This window comes from Aotus nancymaae, unplaced genomic scaffold (genome assembly GCF_030222135.1).
Source record: "Aotus nancymaae isolate 86718 unplaced genomic scaffold, 86718_ANA_hifiasm-v0.15.2.pri h1tg000076l, whole genome shotgun sequence".
Lineage (NCBI taxonomy): Eukaryota > Metazoa > Chordata > Mammalia > Primates > Aotidae > Aotus > Aotus nancymaae.
Window position 1 is genome coordinate 13,791,639 of NW_026988491.1, and position 22,261 is coordinate 13,813,899.

A 22,261-nucleotide genomic window follows, 5' to 3' on the forward strand; every position below is an offset into this window, starting at 1 on the left:
TGAGTTCCAGTGTTACAATCACAGCTCACTGCAGCTTGGAACTCTGGGCTCAAGCAATCCTCCCACCTTAGCCTGAGTAGCTGGGACAACAGGTTGGAGCCACTGCTCTGGAACCAGCTTCTGTATATCTCAACACTCATGATTCCCCAAGGAGAAAGAAAAACCATACTTTTATTTCAGCATCCAGTATGCCTTGTGTATACTGGTTGTTTTAAAGTTGTTGGTTTCATCTCAGTAAATAATAGTGAAGAGTCCTCCCACCAGGAGGATGTGATGAAGATAGTGACAGAGGTCAGTGTAAGGAAACCTGAGTTCTATGACCGGTAACAGCAACAGCAACCATTATTGGTTACATGTATCAGGTGCTGTGCTAAGTGCTTTACATGTATGATTTCACTTCATGGGGCAAGGAGATTCATCAATAGCCTCATTTTACAAATGATGAAACCGAGGCTCAGAGAGGATAAGTCACTTAGCCAAAATGTCCCAGCCAGGATTCTTGAGTGTGCTCCCCAAAATGTCTTCCAACTCCTACCCCACACTCCTTCCACTGGGAGCTGCCTCACTTGGAGCAAGAAACTTCATCCCTTTGGGCCTCCGTTTACCATTATAAAGGATTTCTTGGGCGATGTTGAATGAGCGCAGCAGATGGCCTGTGGTTATTTAGAGCAGTGCTTCCCCGGTTTTTTGATATCACAGCGCTCATAGAAATACTTGTGTGGCTCAGTGAAATGGAGGCAGAAGGTTTCTACTTTCGCAGGGCCTGACTGGAGGGAGCTGGAGGACTATGGAGAGGTTTCCTGTACTCTTTTTTTTTTTTTTTTGAGACAGAGTTTCTCTCTTGTTACCCAGGCTGGAATGCAATGGCGCTATCTCGGCTCACCGCAACCTCCGCCTCCTGGGTTCAGGCAATTCTCCTGCCTCAGCCTCCTGAGTAGCTGTTACAGGCACGCACCACCGTGCCCAGCTAATTTTTTGTATTTTTAGTAGAGACGGGGTTTCACCATGTTGACCGGGATAGTCTCGATCTCATGACCTCGTGATCCACCCGCCTCGGCCTCCCAAAGTGCTGGGATTACAGGCGTGAGCCACCGCGCCCGGCTTCCTGTACTCTTAAAACAGACTACCCCTTCCCAACGCATAACCCCCAGCAAGTGGCCGTGGGTTCCCAGGCGCCTCTCCTCCCAGGGCCATGAACATGACTGCTTAAAAGCGGGTTAGGCTGGGGAGTTCAGAATCCGGAGTGAATCGAAACTACCCCAGAGAGACGGCAGCGAAGAAAATCCTCTTCCTAGGGGAACAGAACGGAACCTGAGGCCACCAGAAGTTTCCTCTGATGATATTCCGTAGCAGACTTGGACTTGAGCCGGATGAGAATTGTAAAAACCCAGGTTGGGCGACAGGATGGCGCGTCTTCCAGGCTCCTTTCCAGAGTTTAGGAGGAGCCATGCAGACTCAGCCGGCCTTTGCGGGCAGGTGGGCGGGGACGGGGCGCTCTCTTAAGACCCATTCAGCCTCCCGGGGACAGCACCATGTCGGCTATGGATGGGGTCTCTGGAAGACTCAGGCTTGGTGCAGGTAACCCCGCGGCTTCCGCAGGCCAGAAATCAGCGCAGCCTTCACCGAAGGAGCGCGCAGGCTGGGAGCGGCGGCGGGGCCGCCAGAGCTGACCTCCACTGAGGGCGGCGGGACCGACCGCTGGGGCCGGGCCTTGAGGCCACTATGGGTCGCATGGCGCTAAGGCCGCCTGGGGGCAGAAGTTGGCGCGATCGTGGCTGGCCAGCAGGCAGGCAGGGCTGAGACAGAGCAGACAGCCCCGAACCCTGGCCCTTCCCGCACAAGCCCTGGGCTCCCTTTCGCAGCAGCCACCCACCTAGGGCCCTGAGCCAATAAGGGCTCGAGGTATATATGACTCACCGCGCCTGGGCCAATGAGCTCGACGCGCGCTCTACGCCGGCACCTCGCGCGATAACCTGGCGGCCTCGGCCTTTACAATGAAAACCCCCTGTGGGAAAACCACCTCTCCCCGCCCACTGCGCCGACACCGGAAGCGAGGCGTGTCTGAGAAATCACTCCGCGCTCCGGTGGCAAAGGTAAGAACGGACTCTTTGATCAGAGAAGCTAATAAAGTAGTGCACCTTTCCCCTTTCGTGAGGCCGTAAAAACAAACTCCTTTTCTTGTCACAGCTGCGCCCCGGACATAGGTGGTGGGTGTGTCAGAGGGAGGGAAGCGAACGGCCGGGAGGAGACGGTCACGTGGCCGCGGCGGAAGAATAAGTCTGTGCTGTGTCCCCGTGGGGGCGAAGTTTATAAAGGGCCAGCGGGCAGCGGCCGCCGCCATTTGTAGTTCACTCGCTCATCGATGTAGTTCGTTACGTACGTGCGCGCCTTCCCTCCTCACCGCCCGCAGGGTCCAAGGCCACCATGGCGTATTAGGGGCAGCAGTGCCTGCGGCAGCGTTGGCCTTTGCAGCGGCGGCAGTAGCACCAGGCTCTGCAGCGGCACCCACCCCCAGCGGCTTAAGCCATGGCGTGAGTACCGGGGCGAACCATCCAGCCGTGCTCCCTGGGTCGGCGAGGGGTTTGGGCTGGTGGGGCGCGGCATGGGGCCGGGACGGTGCCGTCAAGGGGGAAGCGATTTTACGAGCGCCAAGGACGCGTAATCTGCTTGGGTGTCTCTGAGACACTCGCGTGCCCGAGACCGGGAAAGCGCAGCTAGGTGCCAGGACTGCTTGCCGAGGGGTCCCGCCGCCCTCGTACCCCGAGACGTCTCCCTAAGGGTCCTGAGGGTCTCAACTGTCCCACCCGCGAAACGTGGCAGAAGCCAAGATGGCGACCGCAGGGCGGCGCCGCGGGCGTGAGTCACGGGCGGGCGATGGGCGGGGCGTGGCCGCCCTGGCCGTATTTGGCCGCGGAGACGGAGCGCCTTCCTCTTGGCCGGTGAAGGAATGGCCGGGCCTCCGTGATCGTCCATTTTGTGGAACCTGAGCTGGAAGCGGGGGGGGGAGGGGTGGTGGAATACATCTGCCCTGTCAGAGTCTCTAGATGGCCAGTTTAGCCGTCCCGCCTCTTAAGTGGAAAGATGAAATCCTCAGATCAGCTAACCTCTAATGGGACTTGGCTTCTCATTCTTATTCAGGCTTCTCAAGGCATTCAGCAGCAGCGTTGCTGTAAGCGACAAAGACACCTTCGAATTAAGCACATTCCTCGATTCCAGCAAAGCATCGCAACATGACCGAGATGAGCTTCCTGAGCAGCGAGGTGTTGGAGGGGGACTTGATGTCCCCCTTCGACCAGTCGGGTTTGGGGGCTGAGGAAAGCCTAGGTCTCTTAGATGACTACCTGGAGGTGGCCAAGCACTTAAAACCTCATGGGTTCTCCAGCGACAAGGCTAAGGCGGGCTCCTCCGAATGGCTGGCTGTGGATGGGTTGGTCAGTGCCCCCAACAACGGCAAGGGTGAGTAGGCTGCCACCGGCCACATTGTCCGGATGGGATCTGGGGTTAGGGGCTTGCTACCTTTGTGTCTGACTCACTGGGCCCATCACTCATATCTTTTGCAGAGGATGCTTTCTCCGGGACAGATTGGATGTTGGAGAAAATGGATCTGAAAGAGTTTGACTTTGATGCCCTGTTGTGTATAAATGACCTGGAAATCATGCCAGAGGAGCTTTTGGCCACGTTGGACGACACATGTGATCTCTTTGCCCCCCTAGTCCAGGAGACTAATAAGGAGCCCCCCCAGGCGGTGAACCCAATTGGCCATCTCCCAGAAAGTTTAACAAAACCCGACCAGGTTGCCCCTTTCACCTTCTTGCAACCTCTTCCTCTATCCTCAGGGGTCCTCTCCACCACTCCAGATCATTCCTTTAGTTTAGAGCTGGGCAGTGAAGTGGATATCTCTGAAGGAGATAGGAAGCCAGACTCCACTGCTTACATTGCCATGATCCCGCAGTGCATAAAGGAGGAAGACGCCCCCTCAGATAATGATAGTGGCATATGTATGAGCCCAGAGTCTTATCTGGGTTCTCCCCAGCATAGCCCCTCTGCCAGGGGCTCCACAAATAGCCTCCCATCTCCAGGTGTCCTCTGTGACTCTGCCCGCCCCAAACCTTACGACCCTCCTGGAGAGAAAATGGTAGCAGCAAAAGTAAAGGGTGAGAAACTGGATAAGAAACTGAAAAAAATGGAGCAAAACAAGACAGCAGCCACTAGGTACCGCCAGAAGAAGAGGGCGGAGCAGGAGGCCCTCACTGGTGAGTGCAAGGAGCTGGAAAAGAAAAACGAGGCTCTAAAAGAGAGGGCAGATTCCCTGGCCAAGGAGATCCAATACCTGAAAGATTTGATAGAAGAGGTCCGCAAGGCAAGGGGGAAGAAAAGGGTCCCCTAGTTGAGGGTAGTCAGGAGCGCAAGGTGCTTGTACATAGGAGTCTCGCTGTAGCTGTGTGTTTGAATAAATTTTGTAGTGAATACTTAAATGTGTGTAATTCCTTTTGGCACAATAACGGAGTGAAACTGCTACCACCCACCTACCCCGTGGTGGTCTTAATGTTCCCTGTGAGATCCAGGGGAGGAGGACAGTCTAAGACAAGATTTGTACCCAGGGATTTGCTTATCCCTGCTAGGTGTAGACCATGGTGGCTGATGACTTTGATGGGACTCGAGCCGGTTGTAGCAAGCTGGGTCTTTTGGCCAGAACTGAGTGCTGGTAGGGTAGGGAGGAGGTTCGAAGGGAGGAACAGCCTGGGCCTTCACCTGTGTGTGTGAGGCCTTCATGCCAACATCTGTCACATAAAGCCCTGGGTAAGGTTGCACAGTCCTTGAGATAAGCACACAAGATTAGGTTTTGCTTATAACCTAGACAGTTCTGCAGAAGCCTCTGAGAAACAGCTCCTTTTGGAAATTGATGGCTGAAGCAGGACATGGGCTGGAGATGGGCCTCTGTTTCTCCTTACCAGGGGGTGGAAACAACATTCTGCACGGGTTCTGGCTAGAGCTGGGCACAAAGGCAACAGTGACGGCTGTTGTGCCTGTCACTACCTAAACTAGAAGGCCTGATGTCTTCGGGTCATGATCGGATGGAGCAGCACTTAGAAGCCAGGCAGCCTCACTGCAGTTTCAGACTTAGTGGTGGGTGGGGTGCATTCACCTTTCCAGGCAGGCGATGCCTTTTGTCTTGGGTTGCAGATGAATGCTTGAATGCAAGGATCAGCCCAGCCTGGGCAGGTCTGGCCTTTTGTGTCTTTGGGTATCAGCCAAACCAGAGTTTTCCTTCCGTAGAAGGTGGTGTAGACCAGGTGTGCCCGGGGAATGTCTGGGAGGAGAGTGAGGGTGAGTGCAGCCCAGCCACTGCTGTAGCAGCACAGCACACATGTCCTTTAATCCACTCCCTGCAGAAATCCAATGGCGCAGACACCACACTTGCTCACTGCAACCCCTGCCTCCCAGGTTCAAGTGATTCTCATGCCTCAGCCTCCTGAGTAGCAGAGATTATAGACGCTTACCACCACACCCGGCTAATTTTTGTATTTTTAGTGGGATGGGGTTTTGTCATGTTGGCCAGGCTGGTCTTGAACTCCTGACCTCAGGTGATCGCCTCCCAAAGTGCTGGGATTACAGGCGTGAGCCATGGCGCCCGGCTCACCCAGAGGATTTTGAGCAGAGGTAGAGCTGGGATTTGAACCCAGGACTCGATCTCCAGTCTGGGCTCTTCATTTTGCATTTTGAGCTGGAAACAAATGGCCTGTAACACCCAGCATGGTGGGGCCCATATGGCCAGCATAGACCGTCACCTGAGAGCCAGCTGTGGATGGGATGCATGCAACTGTGGAGAAGTTGCCTGAGGCACCAGTGGGAGTGGGCATCACATATGGGTCTTGGACCTGGTGCTCTTAGAGGTCTTTCCTGCCGAGATTCTAGAATTCTCCAAAGGCCATGGGCTTCCGTCCACATCCAGGTGCTAAATAGGCGTAGGGTGTGATATCAGAGTCATCATCTAGTGCCAGTGGGGGTCGGCCCTCATTTGGCAGATGAGAAACTGAGGCACCAAGAAGGGCAGTGCAGGCCAGTGGTGTGAAGCCAGGATGCTGGGGCTGTGCCCTTCCCAGGCCTCTGCAGCTCAGGGCTCCCAGAGCCAGAAGGCACCAGCTTAGGCTACAATGGCTTTGCCCTCCTCCCTGACCTCACCTCCTCCCTTCACTGTGCTCCAGTCCAGGCTTTTCTCCATCTGTCTGTTAAGCTGGGTCCTGCCTTAGAGCCTTGCACTCGCTGCTTCCCCTGCCTGAGAGTTTCCCTCGGCTGCCTCCCGCCCTGTGCAGTCTGATGCTACTGCAGGAGCCTTCCAAGGTGACCCTGCTCGTGTCCCAGACTATCCTTTGCCCCGTTGTATTTTTTTTGTAACTTTTTTCTCCATTGAGTTTATCTGTATACAGATCCACTTTCTATTTTCCATTCCCTAACTACAATATAAACTCACTCTATGGCAGCAGATATTTTGCTGTCTTGTTGATTCCCATATTTCCAGGACTACAGCAGTGCCTGGGAAATAGCAAAAATCACTGCAGCGAACATGTTCAGAGAGCTCTGGGGCTCTAGGTGCCTTCCAGTGATAAGCTCAGAGTCCTCCTGAGAGGCTGAGGAGGGTCTTATGACTGTCCCCCTCTTGCTGATGCAGCTGAGACCCAGACTTAGGCACCCTTGGGAAGCCTGGCCTGGGGGTGGACACTGGCCCAGCGGCAGCTGGTACAGGCAGTGATAGCAACCTGGACAGACCGCTGCATTTGGCTGGGCAGGTGTCTGTTCCAGAGAGCCCAGCACAACAGGGCTACGGGAAGAGGGGACAGGGATGAGGTTGATGTCTGGCCACCACCCTGCATGTGGCAACTTGTGGCCCCTGCCGGGCCTTGGCTAGCCCAGCCTAGGCTGACCAGGTCAGAGGTGGAGCTGGACTTTATCCAGTGACCAGGGACCCAGGGAATAGGAAGGGGCCTCATAGGCAGGAGTGGTCAGCTCAGCATTTTCTCCTGCTTTGTGTCAAGGACAAGGCTGTAGGTTGTGGAGAGCAGAGAACAACCTTCATCTTTTCTACAACTATTCCTGTGAGCCAAGTAGATAAACAACCCTTGCAGTGAGCTGAGATTGTGCCACTGCACTACAGCCCGGAGACAGACAGAGCAAGACACCGACTCAAACAAACAAAACAAACCCTGCTCTCATGCAGCTTTGCTTCTGATAAAGGAGACAGAGGGACCCTAAAAAGAAGAAAGACGTGACACAGCAGGTGGGTTGGGCGTGGGCATCTGGGCATGCTCCTTAAAATGGGTACTCAGGGAGCCGCAGGGGTCAGCCCGCAGGGGACTGGGCTGGGATCAGCAAGGAGAGGCAGCCAGAATGTGGGTGTGAGGGGACCCCCACAGCAAGACAAAGGAGGGCCCATTTCCTGAAATGGGGAAAACCAGGGGAGGAGCATGATTTTTATTTCAAAGAGGCCAGGTAGAAATAAAAAGTCCCTGCCCAGGTGCCGTGACTCACGCCTGTAATCCCAGCAGTTTGGGAGGCTGAGGCGGGTGAATCATGAGGTCAGGAGTTCAAGACCAGCCTGGCCAATATGGTGAAACCTTCTCTACTAAAAATACAAAAAATTAGCTGGGCATGGTGGTACACACCTGCAGTCCCAGCTGCTCGGGAGGTTGAGGCAGGAGAATCGCTTGAACCTGGGAGGTGGAGGCTGCAGTGAGCTGAGATTATACCACTGCACAGCCTGGGTGATAGAGCAAGACTGTCTCAAAAAGAAAAAAACAAAAATCAAAAGTCCCTGCAGTGACACCCAAGTGCCGAACACCCTTGCCTAGGTGCCCTGTGAGGTGGGGTGGGGGCTCTCAGCCTAGTTGGAGGACAGAAGGTAGACGCTTAGACCAAGTAGAAAGTGGCAGCTTCAGGAGAAAGAGCAAGGCCTCCCAACTGGGCTTTGAAGGGTGGGGAGAGTTGTGGACCTAGAGAATGGGAAGAGCACCCCATGAAAGTCAGCCAGGCAGGGAAAGAACACTGCACACACCGGGTGCCACAGTCCCACTGCCTGTGCCGGAAGGCTGGGCCCAGGCTAAGCTCTGAGCCTGCAGCTGGGCCCCAGCGGAGTCCCATGGTGCAGTCCAGGCCCACTCCTGCCTGGCGCCCTTGGCCAACTCCTCCAGCAGCAAAGAAGGCCAGAGAGTGTGGGGGCTGAGCAGCCCATACCACTGTATAGAGCACACAGGAAGCCACAGCTGGGGCCCTCCCCTGGGTCATGGTGCGGGTTCCTCAAACTCTGCTTCCCCAAACCACCTGTGATGCAAATGTTTCCAGTTGCTTTCCCACCCATCCACGATGTCTAGACCAAGTAAGGCCTCCTGCTCTGTCCTGTTAGCCCTGGGTTGAAGTGTCAACTCAGTGTCCTCTTTTATTTTTTTGGAGACAGGGTCTTGCTCTGTCACCCAGGCTGAGGTGCAGTAACGCCATTACCAGCCTCTGCCTCCTGGGCTCCAGTGATCTTCCCACCCCAGCCCTCTTCCCACAAGCAAATGGGACCACAAGTGCACACCACCACGCCTGGCTAATTTTTGTTTTTGTGGCTTTTGAGATGGAGTTTCGCTCTTGTTGCCCAGGCTGGAGTGCAGTGGCGTGATCTTGGCTCACCGCAACCTCCACCTCCTGGGTTCAAGCGGTTCTCCTGTCTCATTCTCCCAAGTAGCTGGGATTACAGGCATGTGCCACCACGCCCAGCCAGCAGAGATGAGGTTTCTCCATGTTGGTCAGGTGATCCGCCCACCTCGGCTTCCCACAGGGCTGGGATAACAAGTGTGAGCCGGCCAGGCGCGGTGGCTCACACCTGTAATCCCAGCACTTTGGGAGGCCGAGGTGGGTGAATCACCTGAGGTCAGGAGTTCAAGACCAGCCTGGCCATCATGGTGAAACCCCAGCTTAGAGGAAAAAAAAAAAAAAAGTGTGAGCCACTGCACCCGGCCTCAGTGCCCTCTTATTTGGGCCCTGTTGGTCACCAGGTCCTGGCTATCATGGTCAGCACCTCCCTATACCCCCATGCAGACACACCCTCTCTCCTCCAGTGCTGCCTGCCCCAGCTCCCTGCTGCCTTCCAGCCACCTGCACCAGAACTGCTCAGAGTGATAGTTAAAAGACAGACTCCTCTGCCCTGTCCTTGACCCACTGGACCAGAGTCCCAGGGGTGAACACAAATGACTGTCACCCAGAGGCAGCATGGACACCCAATAGTGCTACTTGATGTAAGTATAAGATTCATTGGGAAGCTCACAAGCGGCAAAGCAGCAGGACCCCTGCTCCCATCCTCCTTCGGGGGCAGTGCCTGTCACTCTGCACTCAACCTAGGGAGGGAGCATGAAGAACACCTGGGCGATTATATAACAGTGGGCGTGTCCTCGTTAGAAAGGTGCCCTGGGCCTATGGTCAGCCTATTCTTCCAGGCACTAGAGGCTGAGTTGGCTTCTTGTTAAGCTGCTTAAAAGATGACGGGCATGAGTCTCCAAGGATGTCGGAGTTTCTCTGCTCAGTGGGATCCTGACAGCCCAGCAGGCAGGATGAGGCCCGGTCTCTTAAGGTTTGGGTCACAGCACGCTTCCCCCACCTCTTGCTGATGGAGGCCACCTGGAGACAGGACCCAACTCCAGCTCTGCCCTGGGAAGATGTGTGGCCCCTCATGTCCTCATTTAGGATGGAACACTGGTTAAAGACCAGGAACAGACCACTCAGGGCAGTGGGGGAGCAAACGCTCTTAAAAATAACAGGCCCCGAGGCAGTGTCATCAGGGAACCCAGGAAGCCAAATCGTCACTCCCAACAGACCTGGCCTCAGGGGACCAAGCCATGCCCTCTACCAGCAGCAATGGGAACCACTACACCAAAGAAGCCCTTAGACTGGGGAGAGAGGTGAGAGCTCAGGAGACAAAGGGAGCAGCCTGAAGGCTTCCTGGGTCCCTTCCCCTGATGCCCCCTGGCAGCTCCACTGATGAAAGGACTCCTGGGCTGGGCTCTGACTTCTCACCTCTCCTTCTCTGGCCCCACCTCTGGTCTTCACTCAGTCATTCAGCCCGCCTATCTTCCACCTCCTGTTCTGTCTTCCACCTCTTGTTCACACCCCATGCCTGCTCGAAGGGTCCGCCTGCCTCCACCCTTCAGCTCAGGCACACACCCGAGTTGTGAAAGCTTTTCTTCAGGTTACCTCCTGAAGTCCCCTCTACTGTCCCCTCCCCACCACGGCAGGCATTTGGCTCCACCTGGTGAAACGTTCCGCTCAAGGCAAACTCCATACTCCCCAGGCGTGGGCTGCAGCAGCACCACTTCCACTGCCAGGCCTGGCCACCTATACCAGAATTGCTTCCAGCAGCTATTTTCGCCTTAAGAGTCACCTTCTCAGCTGTGGTGGCCACCCCCAGAGGAGGGAGGCTCCCCTGGTGTAGGGCAACAGAGGTGGGTGAACAGCCTTCTGACGCATGCCTGCTGGGACTGGACCGGAGGACTTGTGACCCGGAGCTCAGAAACACGCTGGGAGATGGGGGAAGGCAGGGTGGCGCTTTGGTGCCACAGGAGATGTAAGACACCCTGTGAGGTGGGTCAGCAGCACACATAGCTCTTGTGTTCACATTTATTACAGCTTGGAAGCAACCCACAAGCCTTCCTACTCCTGAGGTGTCATCCCCAAGGGCCCAGGAACTAGCCTTGTTTCACAGCAAAGAGCCCAGAGGCCCCACTTGGGCAAAAGCAAACAAAACAGATACGTTCCTTTCCAGCAAGTGCAGATGCTCTTCCCATGCCTGCAGACAGATCCGGTCTGTGTGTAAATCCGCCCCAGGACTTCCGGCCCACCAGCTCCATTCCAGCCTCCACGCGGCTCCAGCTCCGCGGCTTCCTCGAGCCAGGCTGGTCCTGCGTCGCCATCTGCTGGCCACGCGTGCGCAGCACGGCCGGGTCCTGGGGCCAGCAGAGGAGTCGGAGGCTGAGGGGCCTGAGCGCCCTTCCACCGTGCCCCCAAGGGAGCCTAGCTGCCGAAGTATTCCTGCTGGAACTTCTGGAAGTCTTCCTCTGTGAACACGGTACCCTCGGCCTTCTTCTTCTTGGTCTTGGCCACAGGCCGGTCGCAGGCCTTGCGGCCTCGGTTCTGGCGCAAAATCTGAGGAGGGTGCGGGAGCGAGAGCGCATCATTTCAAGAGCAGAGGAGGCCCGCAAAGGTCACGGGGGAGGGCGACGCAGCGCAGAGCTGGCCCAGCCTCCCACCCTAAGCTCAGGGTTGAGACCGCCATGGGCCCTAGGGGAACAGCCTCGGCTCTCATCTAGGTCCCTTCCCATCGCCCGTCCCCTCAACAGACCTGCTGGCTCACAGACTCAGCCACGGCGCTTCTCGCACTGGTCAGAAACTTCAGGTTTACTTTGAGGTGGTCTCGACACTCTCGCTTCCGGTACTCATCTGTGGGTGGCACGCAGGGGGCACCATTTCAGATTCACTCCCCCTGGAAGCATTCTTGGGTCCCTGGCCCATGGCCCTGCCAAAGACCTCATCGTCCCCTTCCCAGATTATTACAGCGGCTGGGCTCTTCTCCATCAAATGCACGTTCCACATAGGTCCTGCTGAAAGCCCCAAGCTCTCGGCCCCCCATGTAACCTTCCCAACAATTATGTCCTGAATACTACTCATGCCAAGGAAGCTGCTTCTGAGCTTACGCTTCAGTGAGAAGAAAGACGAAGGACAAAGGACACAGCTTATTAGAGGCGCATACATTTTATGGAGAAAAAACAGGAAACAGAAAAGGGGAATTCCAGGGGTGGAGGGTACAATTTTATTTTATTTATTTTTGGGATGGTGTTTTGCTCTTGTTGCCCAGGCTCATTGCAACCTCTGCCTCCCAGGTTCAAGTGATTCTCCTGCCTCAGCCTCCCCAGTAGCTGGGATTACTAGCTTGTGCCACCATGCCCGGCTAATTTTGTATTTTGTAGTAGAGATGGGGCTTCTCCATATTGGTCAGATTGGTCTCGAACTCCCGACCTCAGGTGATCTGCCCGCCTTGGCCTCCCAAAGTGCTGGGATTACAGGCGAGAGCCACCGTGCCTGGTCAGTGCAATTTTAAATAGGAGGGAGTGAGAAAGTCTCACTGAAATGACACTGTAGCAGCCTTGGAGAGAGCTGTAGATATTCTGGGGAAGAGCATTTGTCTAGGTGGCGGGAGCACCCAGTACAAAGGCCGTGAAGCAGAAATGTGTCAAATGTGTTTGAAAAACAGAAAACAGGGTCAGGTGCGGTGGCCCACGCCTGTAATCCCAGCGTTTTGGGAGGCCAAGGTGGGTGGATCACAAGGTCAGGAGATCGAGACCATCCTGGCTACATGGTGAAACCCCATCTCTACTAAAAATACAAAAAAATTAGCTGGGTGCAGTGGTGCGTGCCTGTAATTCCAGCTACTCAGGAGGCTGAGGCTGGAGAATCGCTTGAACCTAGGAGGTGGAGGTTGCAGTGAGTTGAGCAAGACTTGATCTCAAAAAAAAAAAAAAGAAAAGAAAAGTAGAAAAAAGCTGGGAGGGGCCGGATGCGGTGGCTCACACCTGTAATCCCAGCACTTTGGGAGGCTGAGGCGGGCAGATCACCTGAGGTCAGGAGTTTGAGACCAGCTTGGTCAACATGGTGAAACTCCGTCTCTACTAAAAATACAAAATTTAGCTGGGTGTGGGCAGGCACTTGTAATCCTAGCTACTTAGGAGGCTGAGGCAGGAGCGTTGCTTGAACTCAGGAGGCAGAGGGTGCAGTAAGCCCAGACTGCACCAGTTCACTCCAGCCTGGGTGACAAAGCAAGACTCTATCAAACAACAACAACAACAAATGCTGGAGATGGGGGAGTGGGTAGCAGGAAGAGACCAAGTGGGATGGAGGATAAGTCACATAGGCCTCATCAGGCACCCTAAGACCACTGCCTCTTACTGACTACAATGGGAGCCACCCAGAGGAGAAACAAGGAATGACTTCTGATTTTACAGGATCATTTCAGTTGCTGCTGGGAACAAGATTACTGGGGGAGAGGGCACGTCGAAAGCAGGAGACGGCTAGACTTCTGCAATAACCCAGGTAAGAGACAATGCAGCTTGGAGCAAGCTGGCAGGCGCAGAGGCGTTCTTCCCATTGCCTGCGAGGCTTGCCATTCCTCTTACTCAACATTTATTGCCGAAACCTGTGCTGGACACCAGGGCTGTGGACAAGCCCAAGGGTGTGTGTGTGCCTTTAGGAGCTCCTATCCAATAGGGGAGGTGGTGTGCATCCAGGACAGGACAATGAGACAAGGGCTGGGACAGATGGGAATGACATCTGGCACCCCACACTCCTGCTTCACAGCAGGTATCACTGGGGCTCAAACCTGTCTTGCTTTCCTGACTCTAAACTTTCGTTCCAGTTGCTTTTTCCTCCTTGGAATTCATAATTCTTTTAACAAATACCTTAACATCTTTTATGAATCAAGCTCTGGAGATTCAGATACAGTAGGAGCTCGCCAAGTATTGACACATGTCAAAATATCACCATCTTGTCCACACCAGTCCCTTTGAAAATCTTTTTTTTTTTTGAGATGGAGTCTCACTCTGTTGCCAAACTGGAGTGCAGTGGAACAATCTTGGCTTACTGCAACCTCCACCTCCTGGGTTCAAGCGATTCTCCAGCCTCAGCATTCTGAGTAGCTGGGACTACAGGCACCTGCCACCACGCCCAGCTAATTGTTTTGTATTTTTAGTAGAGATGAGGTTTCACCATGTTGGCCAGGATGGTCTCAATCTCTTGACCTCGTGATCTGCCCACCTCAGCCTCCTGAAGTGTTGGGATTACAGGCGTGAGCCACCGCACCCGGCTCAGAAAGTCTTTGTCTTGTTAAGTGACACTACATCCCCCAAGAAACTAGGCTACACCTTCACAGCCCATTCACCACTAAAGCCTCTGTAAAGGCTGAAATTCTCTGCTGTCCCCTCCTTAACGTATCTTCCACCTGCACAAGTCTCTTGTTATCTCTCCTGCTATTGGCAGTGCCCAGGACACAGTATGTGCCATTTGAATGGAGTGGGTAATAGCAGCACTCTGGAGACACAATGCCTGGTTTCTACCATCTCGGCAGGTACCTTTTTCTGAATCTGTAAAACGGGGGTGATATTAGTATCGACCTCATAGGGCTGCTCTAAGGATCAAACGAGCTGACATTTGTACAGCATTTAGAATCAGCACCTGGCACGGCCGGGCGCGGTGGCTCACGCCTGTAATCCCAGCACTTTGGGAGACCGAGGCGGGTGGATCACGAGGTCAAGAGATCGAGACCATCCTGGTCAACATGGTGAAACCCCGTCTCTACTAAAAATACAAAAATTAGCTGGGCATGGTGGCGCATGCCTGTAATCCCAGCTACTCAGGAGGCTGAGGCAGGAGAATGGCCTGAACCCAGGAGGCGAAGGTTGCGGTGAGCAGAGATCGCGCCATTGCACTCCAGCCTGGGTAACAAGAGCGAAACTTCATCTCAAAAAAATAAAATAATAATAATAATAATCAGCACCTGGCACAGAGTGTTAGTGAAAGTGCTTGTAAAATCCTCTATCTTTGACCTTCATTCACTATGTCACCTTTACCAGCCTTCGTTTTTTTTCAAATTCTCAAAGGCAACAACCTCTTTCTGACTCAGGACCTCTGCACATGCTCCTCTTCCTAAAATATTCTCCTACTTTTCACCTAGCACACTCATACTTCCTTCAGCTCTCGGCTTAAATGTCACTTCCTCAGAGAAGGCTGACTTGGCCTAAGTCCCCATCAGAGTACTGTACCCTTTTTACAGAGGCTTCGATACCCTTAACAATGATACGCCGGGTTTGATATTCTTTGATGCTTCTCTCCCCAGTAGGGGCGTAGTCCACGAGGGCCAGAACGGTGGGGTGTTCCGTCACCTTCGTATGTCTAGGACCCCACTCCACGCCTGGCACACAAGTCTACCAATGCTAGGCGAACGCTTCAAGCCTGCTTCAAGCGCCCCCGCCTCTGGGGCACAGGTCCCCGCACCGGAGGCAGCACTTTCAATCTCTTCCCGAACTTACCCAGCGCCGACTTGGGCACCTTTCCCTTGGCCGAGTTCCGCAATTTCTGGGCCTGGGTTGCCTTCGCCTTCCGGGGCCGTTTTCTCGGAGTCCCCTTCTGCTTGGCCTGCCCTGGAGGGTCCCGGAGGGCTGTAGGGGAAGAGAGAGGAAGGGACTCAGGTTGGAGGGCGCGCAGCGTTCCCATGCCACTGGGGCAAAGCTCGGCTTGGAATGTTCTAGACCCAGGGCTCCCACCCATAGCCACTGCCACCCTCCTGCCCGCGCCAGACGTCCCCTGGCCAGCCCTCCTCACCCTCGGACGCTGCCAGCAGCTCCAGACCCCGACGCAGAAGAGCTGCGGACATGGCCGCGCTTGGCTCCGCCCACGAGCCTCACACTACTTCCTCCTTGGCCGTCCGTGTCGTCTCGGCGGAAACCCGAGCAGGAACAGAGGGTTCCGGAGGGTTGGGCGGAAGCGCCCATCTTTCTTAGGACGCATGCGTTAAGGGTTTACACTTGAGCGGAAAAAGGGTCGGAAGCTGGAGGCGGGTCCAAGGCGCAGAAGGACACGTTTATTATTCAATCCCAATCCACCTGGCTCCTGGCGCTCAGGCCCCTCCTTTCCCGGAAGCCGTCCGCAACCGGCTCCGCCGGGTTGGCCAATCCTCTCAGGTTCTCGCGGCTCCGTGGCGGGCGAGGCTGGGGACGGGGCGGGGTTTGGTGTTTTCAATTTCTACGAAAGAGGAAACTGGGGGGCTGGATTATTTTTCGTATACTTCAGTCAGTCCAAGGTATCGCACAGGTCGAGTGCGGCATGAGAATCCAGCTGTCTTCCCTTACGCCAGATATTAAGACATATTTTTGTTTTGAAAAATACAATTATTTTTTGCCGGGCGCGGTGGCTCACGCCTGTAATCCCAGCACTTTGGGAGGCTGAGGCGGGTGGATCATGAGGTGAAGAGATCGAGACCGTCCTGGTCAACATGGTGAAACCCCGTCTCTACTAAAAATACAAAAAATTAGCTGGGCACGGTGGCGCGTGCCTGTAATTCCAACTACTCAGGAGGCTGAGGCAGGAGAATTGCCTGAACCTAGGAGGCGGAGGTTGCGGTGAGCCGAGATCTTGCCATTGCACTCCAGCCTGGGTAACAAGAGCGAAACTCCGTCTCAAAAAAAAAAAGAAAAATACAATTATTTTTTATAAAATATGTTGTTTATACCAAGCAGTGGGTTTATTTTTTAAGTGAATTAATGAATATGTAAAATTCTTCTGTTTTTGTTTCTAGTATGGCAAATATCAATAACTGCCTACATACAAAAGTTCTTTGAATTTTTAAAAATTTATTTTACTTGAATTAATTATTTTTGAGACGGAGTATTGCTATGTCGCCCAGGCCAGTGTAGTGGCGCGATCTCGGCTCACTGCAACCTCCCAGATTCAAGCGATTCTTTTGCCGCAGCCTCCTGAGTAACTGAGATTACAGGCGCCCACCACCACGCCCGGCTAATTTTCTTTTTAAAAAATTTTTAGTAGAGACAGGGTTTTGCCATGTTGGCCAGGCTGATCTTGAACTCCTGACCTCAAGCGATCTGTCCACCTGGGCCTCCCAAAGTGCTGAGATTAAGCTTTTTAGACCAAAACATTTGAGCACCTCTGGCCTAGAAGTGACACTGCCCACCGGGGAGGAGCCTTGGCTTGTTCTCTCACTGCCCCATTTGTAGCTGGCAGCCCAGCACCTGGCATGCAGAAGACACACAATAAGTGAACGGTGAATCAGAAGGGACCACTGGGTTCACTCAGCCCAGTTCTGAGGGCCTTCTGTGTACCTGACACGGCAGAGTGTGGGACATGGAGTTGGTCCTCTGGGATAGACCGAACCCGAACGTCTGAGCTCCATCACAACAACCAACACAACCTCAAAGGTCAAAGCCCTGTTCTAAGTGTTTTACATTTGTTAACTCGTTTATTCCCCCTACCCTTCCAGGTGGGAACTGTCTTCTAAATTTTTTTTTTTTTTTTTTTTTTCTGAGATGGAGTTTCCCTCTTGTCACCCAGACTGGAGTGCAATGTCCCGATCTCGATTCACTGCAACCTCCGCCTCCTGGGTTCAGGCAATTCTCCTGCCTCAGCCTCCCGAGTAGCTGGGATTACAGGCGCGCCCCACCACGCCCAGCTAATTTTTGCATTTTTAGTAGAGACGGGGGTTTCACCATTTTGGCCAGGCTAGTCTCGAACTCCTGACTTCGTGATCTGCCCTCTTTGGCTTCCCAAAGTGCTGGGATTACAGGCATTAGCCACCGCGCCCGGCCTGTCTCCTAATTTTACAGATGAGGAAACAGAAGCACAGATAGGCCAAGGTCACACGGGTGGAGTCAGAGGTGGGAATCAGGACTGCCAGCCTGGCCGCAGGATTTGTGGGGGCGCTCCTGCCCCAGCCATCAGGGAGGGCAGTGCTGTGGTGCTGGCGGGGGGGCTGTCAAGCCACGGGGTCAGATAGGCCCCTGGAGGGTGAGGAGGAGCTGACCATGTATGGGAAGTGGGGACTGTTCCAGGTGGAGACCGCTGTAGCGAGGACCGATATATCCGCTGTGACACACCAGTGGCCCCTCAGGATGCCAGGCTGGGCTGCAGGGTGGCAAAGGCCTCAGACTCTATGATTTTGTCCTAAGGGCAGTGGGGAGCCTGGAGCCCAGTGACTCTTCAGACATTTGCTTCTTTCCTGCTTCTGACATAGTCACATTATTTTATTTATTTATTTATTATTATTTTTTGAGACGGAGTTTCGCTCTTGTTGCCCAGGCTGGAGTGCAATGGTATGATCTCGGCTCACTGCAACCTCTGCCTCCCGGGTTCAAGCAGTTCTCCTGCCTCAGCCTCCCGAGTAGCTGAGATTACAGGTGTCCGCCACCACGCCCAGCTAATTTTTTGTATTTTCAGTAGAGATGGGGTTTCGCCATGTTGGGCAGTCTGGTCTCGAACTCCTGACCTCAGGTGATCCGCCCACCTCGGCCTCCCAAAGTGTTGGGGTTACGGGCGTAAGCCACCGCGCCTGGCTGCTGTCTTACTTATTATGTGTATTTCGTATTGTTTATTTCCCCACCCATACCCCACTGGAAGCTCCTCAAGGCAAGGATCTTTGTTTTGTTCATTGTTATATCCCTGGCGCCTGAAACAGTGCTTGGCATATGGTAAGAGTCCCAGAAACGCATGAAATGAATGCATGAGAGTTGAGTTTGGGGCGCTAATGAGCCGCTCAGTTGAGAGGCCCAGGAGGTGGTGGGATGTCCAGCGAGTCAGCTTCTTAGGAGGGCAAATGACCAAGCTGTCCTCCTCCTGATTTCAGCTGGTCAGCGTACGGTCCCCCGGGTGGAGGGGTTCTTTGTATGCCCACGTGCCGGGTGGATCCCTGCAGCGTCCGCAGCCCAGCTGAGCACTGGCGAGTCCGCAGGCGAGGCGCTGCCCCAGACTCCCGCGGAGTAATCGGCGCAACCGCGGGGCCGGGCGCGCTTCTGCCACTAGATGGCGCCGCAGGACAGCTTTCTGGCGCGGCGCGAGTCTGTGACCTGGGCTGCGGCTACTCAGGCTGGGTGGGGTGGGGGCGTGGGCTGTGGTGTAGGGTGGGAGCGTGGGTTCGGACGTCCTTCGGTTTCGGCTGGCTCCTTGCAGCCAGGACCTTGTGGCCCTGGCTTCCTGCTGTCCCGCTAACCCTCCCACTCGCCGCCTGGCCTGGAGGCGTGGCTGGAGAAGCTGAGGCAGAGCCACCAGGCTGGGCTGCCCAGGGCGGGAGGCGAGGTCCTTCCTGAAAAGTGTGCAAATGACAGCTGGGCAGTCACTTCAGGGAGCTGTGTGACCCCGGCAATCCCTTAACAAAGAGTGCCTCAGTGTCCTCATTGGTTGGATGGGGCTCGGCAGGACAGCAGCCCCTTCTAGGAGAGGTGTGAGAACCAGAGGATCAATACCACGCAGTGCAGTGGGGCTTGGGTGGGTCCGTGCTCCCAGGTCCTGCGTGCAGAGGGTGCTACAGCACTGCCATGCTACGTGCTCCCTCTGGGCAAGACGGGATGGGCAGGGGCAGCCACTGTTGGGCCCAAGCAGGTCACTCCACAGTCCGCATTTGGGCACCTGCGGCCTGCCAGTCTTGACTTGGCCCTGATGAGTCAGGCTCATGGGGAGGATGGGGGGCAGCTGCTTCCTGTCTCCCTGTGGGAGAGTGGGTCATGAGGTCTCCCAGGCTAGTTCTCCACCTGGCATGACCCTGGGTGAGCAGCTTCACTGCTCTGAGCCTCAATTTCCACACTGGGTCCCTGCCTGCCCCTGATCCTCCCGCTGGGGCGTTTGGCCACACAGAAGAACCATCACCCTAAGGGGCCCTTTGGCCCCCATTCCCCGTCTATGTCTCCTCCCAGGTTCCCTGGAACAGCTTAACCTCCTTGGGCCTGGGAGGCTGAGAGGCAGGCAGGCTTTCTACAGCCCTTCAGAAGCATTCAAGCCAGGTCAGCGCTCAGCCTAGGTGTCTGGGTCCTAAGCAAGAGTACGTGTGTGAGTGTGTTTCCTTGGCTTCTGGACCAGTGGCTCCCTGCAGAGGGGACCGTAGGGTCTCTGGGAGGTGGGCAGTGCTGGGGAGGGAGTTCTGGTGGTCTGGGGCTGGCACAGATACCCCAGTTTCTTCAAGGTCTCAGCTCACACAGCTGTGTGCCCACAGGCAAGCAGCCCTCTCCCTCAGTCCGCTTCCTCCTCTGAGATTTGGGGGCTTTAGGGAGTATTTTCCTGTCTTCGATACAGAGCCGATTGGGGAGGCACCCGGAGCTCCTGGCTCCTGTGGTCTGTGGGAGTGGGACCGTGCCAGTGTATGTCCGTGCGTTTGCACTCACTAGCTGTGTGACCTGGGGCAAGTCCCACAACTTCTCTGTACCTCAGTTTCTTCATTTGTGAGTTGACTATAATCATAATCCCTGCCTCACAGGGCTGCTGTGACAATTGAGTGTCAAGCACTGGGAATTCCATTGGGCACAGAATACACTCTAGAGTGTGTAAATCAGTGACTGCTCTGTGGACAGCAGTGTGCCCATGAGACCCAGGCCCCTGTCTGTGGGTGTGACCTTCACACGTGGCTGCTGGATCTCCACACTCTTGTGCTCACACACGGGTAGGTTGGAGGCCACAGGGAGGAACGACTGACAGCCTGGAGTCGCCTGTCCCTGTTCAGACGCTGCCTTCGCTGCTTAGCAGCTGTGTGACCTGGGAGCCTGGCTCACCTCTCTGAGCTTCGAGGGGGCGCTTGGGGTCTGTTGGAGGTGCAGTGAGAGGTGGCATGGAATGTGCTCAGCACCAGGCCTGGCATTTAATCATCTGTGCAGTCAACAAATATCTGCTGATTTTTGAGATGAAGTCTCCCTCTGTTGCCTAGGCTGGAGTGCATCGGCACGATCTCGGCTCACTGTAGCCTCTGCCTCCTGGGTTCAAGCAATTCTCTCCCTCAGTCACCCAAGTAGCTGGGATTACAGGTGCCCACCACCACAGTCGGCTAATTTTTGTATTTTTTAGTAGAGATGGGGTTTCACTATATTGGCCAGGCTGGTCTTGAACTCCTGACCTTGTGATCCACTCGCCTTGGCCTCCCAAACTGCTGGCATTGCAGGCATGAGTCACTGTGACTCGCCGAATATGTGTCGTTTTTTTTGCCTCTGCTGGTAGGAAGCTCAGATTGAAAATTATTATTCAGTTGTCATAAGTGTAATTTATTACATGACTGTATTATATCCTCATATTATTCAGCTGTAATAAACGTTCGTGCCAACTTTCTAGTACATCTAGCTCACGCCTATTCCCTAAGTGGTTTCTGATCCTTTTTCAATTAAAAAAAATCCTCTTTAGAAATAGCTGAGACTATAAATTATAAATTAGCGATTTTGACAGAGCATGCAGCTATTCTGCACAGACCTTTCAGCCCCTAGGCTTCCACGATTGTGGCCTTATACTGAGTGCCAGGATGGGAAGGATGTAGGGGGTGAGTTGGGGAATGATAGCTGGAAAATGTGTTAGATGGTTGATTTTGCATTCTATTTTTTGAGACATGGTCTTGTTCTGTTGCCCAGGCTGGAGTGCAGGGACACAATCTCGACTCACTGCAACTTCTGCTTTCTGGGCTTAAGCAATCCTCCTGCCTCAACCTCTGAAACAGTTGGGACTGCAGATGTGCACCACCACATCTGGCTAATTTTTGTATTTTTTGTAGAGATAGGGTTTCACCATGTCATCCAGGCTGGTGTTGAACTCCTGGCCTCAAGTGATCCGCTGCCTTGGCCTCCTAAAGTGCTGGGATTACAGATATGAGCCACTGCAGCCAGCCCAATTTTGCATTTTTTTTTGAAACGGAGTCTTGCACTGTTACCCAGCTGGAGTGCAGTGGCATGATCTCGGCTCACTGCAACCTCTGCTTCCCTCCCGGGTTCAAACAATTCTCTTGCTTCAGCCTCCTGAGTAGCTGGGCTTATGGATGCCCGCCACCACGCCCTGCTAATTTTGTATTTTTAGTAGAGACAGGGTTTCTCCAAGTTGGCCAGGCTGGTATCAATCTCCTGGCCTCGTGATTGCCCACCTTGTCTCTCCGAAGTGTTGGGATTACAGGTGTGTGCCACTGTGCTTGGCCCAATTTTGCATCCTTAATTCTGAGATGGTGAGAATGCACCCCATCAAGAATGAGCCCACTGTATCTGTCAGGTTCTGTGCTCAGTGAGGTCAGATCCCTGGAATTTCCCAGAGGGGAGGCCGAAGCCTGCTCTGAGGACTGAGGCCCATAGTGGCTTCATCCCAGGAGGGAGTCCTGGGGTGGCCACCCCTTGCTGGGGACCTGGCGTGGTGGATGCTGTTAGGGAATGTCCCCAGAGAGTCCTGAGCAGCTCAACTCAGCTCCTCTCCTGAGAAATGGGTACGGGGAGGCCTGGAGAAGCCATAGGCGCCTTGGTGGAGCCATGTGAGGCCGCATGGCTTCCATGCAAGCTCAGGCCTCTCTCTGGGCCCCCAGACCCACATCTCCACAACTTCCTGTAGGTGTCCTGTGTGTCCCACCAACCCCTCGGCCTCCACTTGTCCTGAATGGAACTTACTCTCCTCTGCTAAACCTGCTCCTCTTATCCTCTGTCTCACCCAAGCCAGAAAATGGGGTGCCATTCCCCCT

General features: G+C 54.4%; 2 protein-coding genes across 2 annotated transcripts; one reads left to right on the forward strand and one right to left on the reverse strand.

Moving 5' to 3' along the window:
• Positions 1-2,326: 2,326 nt before the first annotated feature.
• On the forward strand, positions 2,327-4,475 carry ATF4 (activating transcription factor 4). The gene is made up of 3 exons (XM_012459007.2): positions 2,327-2,531; positions 3,139-3,456; positions 3,561-4,475. The coding sequence occupies exons 2-3, from the start codon at positions 3,231-3,233 to the stop codon at positions 4,385-4,387; spliced, it is 1,053 nt and encodes a 350-aa protein (XP_012314430.1). The 5' UTR covers positions 2,327-2,531; positions 3,139-3,230; the 3' UTR covers positions 4,388-4,475.
• A 6,158-nt stretch (positions 4,476-10,633) lies between these two features.
• RPS19BP1 (ribosomal protein S19 binding protein 1) lies at positions 10,634-15,493 on the reverse strand. Its single transcript, XM_012459008.2, has 4 exons — positions 15,397-15,493; positions 15,105-15,233; positions 11,369-11,466; positions 10,634-11,172 (listed from the first exon to the last, which is right to left on the reverse strand). Exons 1-4 carry the CDS (start codon positions 15,446-15,448, stop codon positions 11,041-11,043), a joined length of 411 nt encoding a protein of 136 aa, XP_012314431.1. The 5' UTR covers positions 15,449-15,493; the 3' UTR covers positions 10,634-11,040.
• Positions 15,494-22,261: the final 6,768 nt, after the last annotated feature.